General features: G+C 39.9%; 1 protein-coding gene across 1 annotated transcript; it reads right to left on the bottom strand.

Moving 5' to 3' along the window:
• Window positions 1-864: 864 nt before the first annotated feature.
• On the bottom strand, window positions 865-5,144 carry LOC306735138 (small ribosomal subunit protein eS17-like). The gene is made up of 5 exons (XM_079216582.1): window positions 5,088-5,144; window positions 3,897-4,048; window positions 2,050-2,155; window positions 1,836-1,901; window positions 865-988 (listed from the first exon to the last, which is right to left on the bottom strand). Exons 1-5 carry the CDS (start codon window positions 5,088-5,090, stop codon window positions 911-913), a joined length of 405 nt encoding a protein of 134 aa, XP_079072708.1. The 5' UTR covers window positions 5,091-5,144; the 3' UTR covers window positions 865-910.
• Between the last annotated feature and the right edge of the window lie 4,761 nt (window positions 5,145-9,905).

Here is a 9,905-nt window from a genome sequence, read left to right as displayed (position 1 = left end):
TTTCTGTTCAAAATGTTCCCGATTATGACCATAAGTGATTTAACTGAGCATTACTACTACACCGGGGGAGTTGCCTCAACATGCGTTGTCACACATTCATAACATCCTCATAATTAAACTAATTCCTTAACAGGTTTACTGACAGTTCAAATATGTTTGATTTATGATGGATCACAATGTGAGAGATGATTGCTGAAATGTGAGTCTTGTCGGCACAATTAGCTACAAAAAAATAAATCTGCAGTATAAATGCAACAAGCACAGAGCACCACTTCCTGTTTCAGTTAATGTGAAGGGTGGCGTTTTCCTTTTAATATGTTGACCATATTGCTTCGGGGTTCATCCCTGAGGCGACGTTAATGGATAAATGAACTAACTACATTGCAGCAGTAAAGGTTTCAGATTCATTGTGCAGCACTTCAACACGACTGGATGCAACTTCAGTTTTGTATGTTCAGTATTTTCTCTCAAACTCTTCTGTAGTCAACCAAACTAGTGTTCGTTCAGTGTAGGACAGTTTTTGTGTGTACAAATATCTCATTTTGACAACATACCGTGGTTGGAGAGAAACCGTTGTTGTGTGTCTGTGTGTCAGACCGTCTTTAGATGTGAGAAAATAAACCCGAGGGGTGTCATGTTGTCAGATGTTACTGTCTTGTTAAATTGTTGGATTGAAGTGGATGCAAACATGTATTATTGATGGAAAACTATCAGTATTTCAAATAACAATTCCATGCTGCAATAAATTATTTTTTTAACAGTGAACTGGAGCTGTGTGTTCAGTATGTGATGCTCATTAACATCTGGATATTGTTGCATTGTTTTTTTTTTGTCAGTCCTATGGCTAAGAAAAAAACAAACAAATCGTATTAATTATGTGTCTTTATTAAGAGGATCATTCCACATGATTTTAAAGTCCTCGTGGTGTTTTGAAGTTCATTCCAATTGTTGGCTGAGTGACTTGAAGGTTGGAAAGACCACCGAAATCCTACAAGAAGAAGAAAAACAACGAGAATTAGTCATCACAGGGTTATTTATTTTAACACTTTAAAATATATATTATAATTCATGATAAATCCTGCATTGTTATCAAGTCAATATGACTTTGTTAGTAGTCAACACTTTTAATAGATAATTTAAGTTCCAACTACTGGATCATGCAGAAACGCATGTTTGCATTAAACGACCAGTTTAAAACATTCTATGAAAAAAGGCACCGGCAGAGCAAATGTCTAAAAGTAATTTTAAGGTAACTGGAATCAGGGTAGTTTGTTCGTTTACGTAATTGTGAGTTAACATTACTTTTAATCATTTATTTATGGTAAACACAAAATGTTGTAGTTCATTATTTGAGTTTGACATCCGTTATAAAGTCTTCCTAAATCCTGCTTTTAACAAAAAGCTTGTGACATTTCGTCTTCACGGACTGATGAAGACCGTAATAATACATGTAAGCAGTAATGTCTCCAAAGTTATAGTTTTACAAGCCAGGATAAAAACATATTCTGACATTTGTTAAAAGCACCTTCACAACGGGAAATGTTTGGTTAAACTCAGAACATGAATAATGTCAAACTTAACTTCACTTAATGTGATAAATTAAACCTTAAATTCCCTGACACAAATGTTATGATTTTCATAACATTTGTGTCTTTTTGTGAGGGCACTTTAAACCACATTTTGTTTTTAGATGTATTCGACAAGCAACTTGACTTGGATTTACAAGTCAGATTGTCTGAGACACGTCGACACCGGTTCGTCTGAAGGAATCTTAATGTGGCTCAAACGTTGTTGTGTGTCACCAAGAAAAACAACAGAATGCCTTTCCTACTTACCAGCATCTTGAGCATTTCCTTCGTGTCTGGATCCACTTCGATGAGCTCCTGGTCCAGTGCAGAAATCTGGAGGAGACACAAAAACAAACAAATTAGCCGTCTGAGCTTTCCTAACATGATCAAATAAAGTGTATCGTTCTCCGTCAGTTACGCCGCTCATTATCAAACCAACCACCGAAAGCTGGACGAGAGTTTTTAAAGCAAAGCAACGCACCTCTGGGACGTAGTTGTCTCTCCTCTCTCTCTCCTCCTCCTGTAGCTTGATGGAGATTCCTCTGACTGGACCGCGCTGGATGCGCTTCATCAGGTGTGTCACATACCTGAGGGACCAACAGGAGCACATGGTTATTACCTGTATGAGCAACAAGTCAACACCACAATGATCATATCATTATTCGTACACAACACCTTGCAGAGAGTTGCTATTAATAACATTGATCACATTTTTAATTTTACATTTAATTGACCTTGTATACTTTCTATTTATTTGTTTAGTTGTATGGATCTGCTCTAATGTATGTCCTTGTGCTGCTGTAACAACTACTGTTTCCCTCTGGAGATCAATAAAGGCTGATGCATAGATTAAGAGTTGAATGATATTTTTGATGATTTCCATTTACTATCCAAAGTAAAGTATTCAATCTGAGATTTATTCACAGTTTCATATCATTCTTCATTGATTTATTACTTAGTTTTATTAGCTATTTTAACACAGTTAGTAACCTCATTGATCAAGACAATCTATTCTGCATTTTGCAACATCAATATAAAACATCATACTTGTTGTAGCTCAGTTGATTGATTATTATAGTGCAAAACAGATTAATTCAACTGCACTGCATTAAATATCTGCTGATCGTGCACATGACTAAAAAAAAACATATGGAAGCTATACGAACACTTTAATCAAATAACTGTAAAACAACAACTGTAATACAGCAAAACAAAAAAAGGGCCAGCAGCTCAGTCTCTGCAGCATGAGCGCCAATTAAATATAGTTTCTCAATAAAAGCATCTATTTTGAGGATACCTATTAAAATGAGGTGATATGTTTAATTTAGATGAGCAGCAGCATTTTGTTTTGACACCTGACACACAAGAACGAACGTCTGTGAGAACACACATCTCTCTGCAGGACTGCAGCATTCAGACGACTGTAAACCCCCAGGTTTCCACTCACAGTTCATCATCAAACCAAGCAGAACACAGCTAACACAATACTCACATTTCAATTGTTTTAATGGCTTGAGCTACAGGGACAGTCAGATCTAATCTAAACCCAGTTACACATACTGGTTCACTATGAAGACCGAACACTAGATGGCCCTCTTAAACTGGACACCTGATGAAGACGGTACCAGAGGAGCCTCTTATTCTCTTATTAAAGTGTGGAACCAGGAAGATATTTTTCTTTGATTATTCTCGCTACTGTGAGGGAAATAAACAGGGTCTTTTTTTAAAAGACAAATATTGTTAGTTCTATGTCCAGCTAAACTGTATTTATCCTGAGAGAAATATCTGTCCAGCAGTCACCATACAAAGTGGGAACAGTGCAAATATAAAAACAATAAGGTGCAAACCCAAATGACATTGTGTTACACAATAACAAAAAAGTCAAAATTCCACAGAACTGCAGTGAAAGACCAAGGGTGCATTCCATTATTCATACTCCCAAACTATTTAGTATGCTAGAAAATAAAGTCAGCAGGCTTTTCTGACTCCACAAGTCTCTGCCGAGCAGAAGATGCATCGCAACGACTGAGCCGCCGAGAGAGAAGAGACCGATGACAACGTTATAGTATGTTATAGATGTATGTATGTATGCATGTCACAATTGACTGCATCTTGCATGCAACTGCAGTACGGCTAAAAGTAAAAAGGAACGCAGCTCGTGTCAATTTCTGTGCAGCCTCTTTGCTAAAGAAACAACAGATATCCCATACTGCACTGTTCTCTGTGGACCAGGCACTGAGGTGAACCAGGATGCAACCAACCAACCAACCAGCACACACACACGCACGCACACACACACACACCAAAATAGATGCAAGTTCCACTCACCCTGCAATTTTGTTGCGCAGAGGCTTGCTGGGGATGATGGCGATTTCCTCGCACACCCTCTTGTTGGTGTGGAAGTCGTTGCCCAGACGCATGTAGTATTTCTCGATGATGACCCTGGAGGCCTTCTTGACGGTCTTGGTCCTGACTCGACCCTGAAAGAGAAACGAGACGGACACTTCAGTCTTCATGCAACTGAAAAAAATATTGTAATAACACGTCCCAAAAGAGATGTGGGAGAAAACCACATGTCGCCTAGTTGATTTGTATTATACTTGACAGCGGCGTGAAGTGATCAAACTGGGGATATTTTGAGCCAGAATGTTTTTATAAGAAATCAATTTAGCAATATGCCAATACTCAATTGTTTTTTTGTTTACAGACAAAGTAAAGCTCTTCGGCAGTGACTTATGAAGTAGAATTTGGTACTATTTCTCTCGTTAATATCAACAGTCTGAAATTAAAGCAGCACACTGACAAATGTATTTCCTTACATGAACATTTTACTGTAGTCCTGCAACTCTGGGAGCATGCAAGTTTAATCCGTTTTAAGGCAAAGAACAATGCACATTTAGTGCAATTGAATTACTGAATATTGGAAAATTAAGTCCCACTTGGTGGACTTTGCATTTCTAAAAAAAGATAGGTGTGTGACGGCTGACTTAAAATCATTGCACAAATTAGACAATTTTCAAAATAAAATGCCAGGTTTACGTGTCAATAATGCAATTTGAATCCTGTCAAAGCGAATAGCCTTATTAGCTTTGACAGGATTCTTCCAATAAAACCGGAAAGTTTTAAAATGTGTGTTACACATTTAGTCCTCTCACGACGGTCAAACTGGTTAAAGGCAGAACTTCTCTGACTAAAGGCAACAAATAAAGAGCAGAGACTAACAAACGGCACCAAATCGGCAGATACCTAGCTAGCAGTTACTTAGCTTACTTGTGTTCCGGTTACGTTCCGGTGACGTATTTGACCATTTGGTTACCAGTTAGCATGTAGCACATAGACATTTAGCCCGTGTTTACGTACATTTAACCCCACCTAAGCGAACCCGATCCCAGCGTTAATAAACCTCTGAGCCGTTTGTGTGCGAACTGATACGTGTGACCGCTTAGTGCACAGACGGACAGTGAGGATTGATAAGGATTGAGAGGGCTTGAGAAGCGAAGTGATCCCCGAGTTACCCACCATGTTGACACGGACCAGTGGAAGAGAGGTACCGGAGGCTCAGAACGGAAGTTTATAGTTTACAACCGCCGCAATGTACACGCGCGGCCTACAGCGACGACTAGCGGCGGGAGGTGAGAAGTGCACCCACGGACAGTATCTGTACTGCTGGCTTGTTATACGAGTTCAAATGCTATTAACATTTTCAAATAACCAATTTAAGTTCTTAGCTGCATTGTTGTAGCTGTTTACATTGTAATCTTACAACATAACGAGTTGTATTATGTTAAGAATTACGAGTTGTGTTAATATGGCTGTATATGTGTAGGACATTACTTCAAAATATAAAGCGTCTTTGTAATCACTAACTTCTGAAAATGTTCAATACACTCCTGTGTGTAAAGTATCTACAGTCAACCTGCCGTTAAGCTCATGCACATGTAATTCATTTTAGCTTGAAGATGCTTTTGGGACACATGGTCTAGTGATTTTAGGTCATTAACAGAGATTCTAATATTTAGTTTTACTTGCTTACATCAGCAGTTCTCAGCCTGGGCTTCAGGTCCTAAAATGAACCTTAGGCGTAAATGATTTACTTTACAGTCTAAAGCAAAAGATATTTTAAGCATTCACTCTACACGTTTACGTTAACTGTCGAGATGATGTTAAGAAAAGATAGAAAAATATGAGATCAGGTCAATAACTCCATATAAAAAAAAAAGACAAAGAAACTCCCTCCCAAATGTAAATACCCACACAATTAAAATCTGATTAAATTTACTCTGAAAACATCTAATAAGAAGTTCCAAAGGGTCAGACTAAAATCCTGACAGCATCAATAAACTCTATATTCAGCATAAATGGTCTGGATTCCTCATCGGTTGTATTTGCAGTTTCTTTAAAAGTGCGCAAACAGCATCTGAAACGATTCACACAAAATCAGTTCACAGAAGACGTTCCCACAAGGTGGAGAGATCTTTTATTTTACATAAAAAAGGGTGCAAACTGGAATTTCCCTTTAGGTGTGGAGGGAATAAAAAGTGATTTTATAAGGTTCATGTGTGACACATTGTATTATATGAATCCAAGGTGGAAAACAAATAAAATAAAAAAGCCCAAGCATTCAGATTTAAAAAAAAAAAAAAAAAGGACCTTTACCATTCTGTAAATTAAAAATATGAAACCATAAAAAGAAGAAATTTGGGTCCTTCATTCTTGAAGCCCTTGACTAACTCATTCAAATACATTTTTGAAGTGACATTCATATTTCAACACAATAATATATATTTACAGTTTTAAGATTTTTCTTAATCATAGCTCTGAAAAAAAAAGAAAAAAAAAAAACAATGCTGAGGGGAGGATAAACTCTTGGAGCTGTACAATTTGATTTGGGAAAAAAGAAAATATCAAAGAATACATATTTCATATGGAATCCCAACAGAAAGAACAAAGAGTATAATTGTGATCTCTGTACAATTTACAAATAATCATCACAATATTGCAGTAAATGTCACCCTAAACCTCTCCCTCAAAGAAAACAATACAGTAAATCCAAGACAATTCTACAGTACAGCAACAAGGAAAAAGTGCCAGAGAACCCATAAAGACCGAAGCCATTCATTCACACTTTAACCGTCCTTTGCTTTGATTTACACAGCGACACAACCAAAAGCCGTGAACACAACGTCTGACTGAAGAGGCCAGAAACAATGGGAACTGAAATGGAATGTGCTGTGAGAAGACATTTATTTTTACACGAGGACTGGAAGCCGCAACGTCTCACTGACCCAACAGTACGCGAGCCCTATACGGGTGAGAGAGGCGGCTCGCTGTCGTCTCCAGAGAAGCCATGCAGATACAAACCACACAGAGTATATATCACTCTGTGTGAGGCCCGGAGAGTACAAAGTAAATACGTCAGAGTAATATATCTATATCTACCATTTCAGCCGGACGACCCACAGTTTTTAAAGGAAGAAGCAGATGTTTTGCGAAGACAACCGGCCACAAAATCCGACTCCGAAATAATAAGACTTGGTCGATAAATTGGCGTTGGTTTCAACAATAATAGAAAGAAACACAACGGAAATGACTCGTGAAACACTTGCCTGGTACTGAATTGGGCCACGCTGCTTTGCGGGTTTCCAAAAATGACAGTGGACACGTCAAACGACACACGGTGGAATGCGATGGTCAGAAACACATTCAACTTCATATTTTTCTGGCACAGGTATAAAGGCATGGGGCTAGTAGTAGTAGTTGTCGTGAATGGCACTCGGGGAACTCGTGGGTGGAGCTAAATAGTCTGAATATTCATCTCCCTACACGTGAAATACTTTCAACTCTTCTCCAGAAGCTGGAGTGAAAACAGTCCGGGTGTCGCTGATGCTTTGTGGGGAGAACCAGCGCCAGCAGACGGTTTGGTGTCCGAAAAGCTCACCGACAACAGATGACAAATACATTACGGTGACCGTTTCACAGAGACAAAATAAAACTTGATTCCAACTTCATCGTCACCAACATCTAACTGCACCTTACTCGGTCATCAACACCAGAAAGCAACGGGACTCCACAGGCGAGTCCGACACCTGTCCAACACACTTAAGAGGCACTAAGACGTCTCAAACACCTGTCATTCAAATAGCCCGCTCTCCTGCCATTCCCCTTCAAATCCTATGTGTGGAACTACTATGATAATGACCAAGAACCCCCTCCCCCCCCCAAAAAAAAAACAGAAAAGGTCCCGTAGATTTTTCATATTCAAGTACTTTCAATAACACAATAACTTAAACCCCGGAGCAACTGACGTGTGTCGGGGGTGAGAATAAACCGAAAGCTATACAGTGTAAATACACGCAACAAGCAGGTTTACATACGGAGTCATTGAGATAGTCTGCAACATCTACAACATTGTAATTCTAAAGATGAAGGAGATGGCCCACAAAACACCAACTCTAACATTGCGCTGAGAGTTGATTCACCTAGGACATACATGTGTGTGTGTGTGTGTGTGTGTTGAGAAAAAGGAGGGTGTAATGGCACAAAAAAAGAGAAAAGGAGTAGGTGGGGATTAAAGTCAATTTAAAGTGTATTCCCTGCACCCTATAGGGAAGGCCGAGCACACGAGGCAGCTACATTTAAAGTAATAAGCACGATTAAAGTACAGTATTAAGAAGGCAGGGTCTCGTCAGGGAAAGCCGGGGTCAACAAATGTAGTGCAGTCATGGTCTCAAGCTTTTTTTGTTACCCTCTCTTTCCCCATAAAACCATGGCTATTTGGAATGGAAGAAAAATAATAATTGCATTCAAAAGATTCACATTAGCAAGATATAACATAAAAAAATAAAACACCTATGTACGGTAATTCTCTGTAAGGAGGATAGGCAAGGTGACATATCGAGGATATTGTTTCAAGGCAGTCCTCCATGACACTAAATCAAAAATAAAAATGCTATGGACACGTTCACTCATCCGCCTTCGCTCACGCCGACGCTCCTCTCTCGGCGTGGAGGCGAGGGACCGGGGGCGGGGGGGGTTCAGCAGAGGCGTCCAAGCGTCAAACATCGCCTTGCAGCATTAGGGGTCTTCCGACTGGACGCACAGGGGCTGGGACGTCCGAACACCAATCACAGATTTATAAATTTTTTTAAGACCAAAACTCCCATTTGGCGTCGCTCTCTTTTGGGAGTGAAGTCATGAACTGCTCCGATAGTAACCGGGGGGACATTCTGCAACTTTGGGGCCTTATCATACAGGTCACCCCCCCACAAAAAAAACACCTAACAACCATCATGCTGCCAACTTGTTTATCCAACTGGTGATGTGATGTGATGGTCAACTGGTCGGTCGGTCGGTCGGTCGGGGGTTAAGGCATTGGACAGTAGCGTGGAGAGGCTGCGATTCCATCTGCAAAGCAACATCACGGCATTTTCTATCGTCCCTCCAAAGCAACATCCCCCAGTGTCGGATGGTGAAGAGTCCATTAATAACCGTCATATTATTAAGATCAAGAACTTTTAAGACCCTCCCACCTTTTTAATCCACTTAGTTTTAGTCTCATGTTTTTTTACCCCGCCACCCCCCGTTCTTTTCTTTTTTTAAACATTGGTCTTAACTCCTAACTGCAATTTCCTTCCCATGCGCATGACAGATTATATAAATGCTCCAAAGTAATTTACATTTCTGTCCATACATTCAGTGTGTATGTTTTAGAAGAAGTAAGAAAACTGGTGGCAACCAAGACATAAATAGCATAAATAGCATTTTCTGTGTGTGTTTTTTCCAGCCCCATGTACAAGTGTCCGGTCGCCGCTCATCGTCACAAAGCCGACAGGAGCAAAACTGCATGTGAGTCAAACGAGACTGTAGTGTGTTTGTCTGCAGCGGCGTGTGCAGAAATCATCCTCAAAGAACGCGGTGCAGAAGGCGTCTCTGGTCTTCTGTCCTCTCGGGTCCAAGTGCCAGGGTTGACCTCTTTGGAGGAAAAAAGTGCAGGGGCCAAATGGCAGACTGATGCTCTCTGTGCCGGATGATGGGCAGTTACACTCTGGGCTCCTCGTGTGTTCAGGTTTACATTCAGTCGCACGCCTGGAATCACCAAAAAAGGGCTTTGTGTCTAAATGAGTTAGCAAACTTAACGGGGGCGGGGCAAACCGCTTTGAACCGGGACTTGACAAGAGGAGGTGAAACCAAAACGTGATTTTGAGAGTCAAAGAAAGAAATCATAGTATGCAACAGAAGATGACAAGATTCAACAGGAAGATCCGTCTCTATCTTTTGCAATTCCACAGAAGAGAAACAGGAGCAAAAAATATATATATGCCAAAAATCAGATAAAAA

Source organism: Taurulus bubalis, assembly GCF_910589615.1.
Source record: "Taurulus bubalis genome assembly, chromosome: 4".
NCBI classification, from domain to species: domain Eukaryota; kingdom Metazoa; phylum Chordata; class Actinopteri; order Perciformes; family Cottidae; genus Taurulus; species Taurulus bubalis.
Note: the sequence above shows the minus strand (reverse complement) of the source record. Positions and strands in the feature narration are given on the sequence as shown.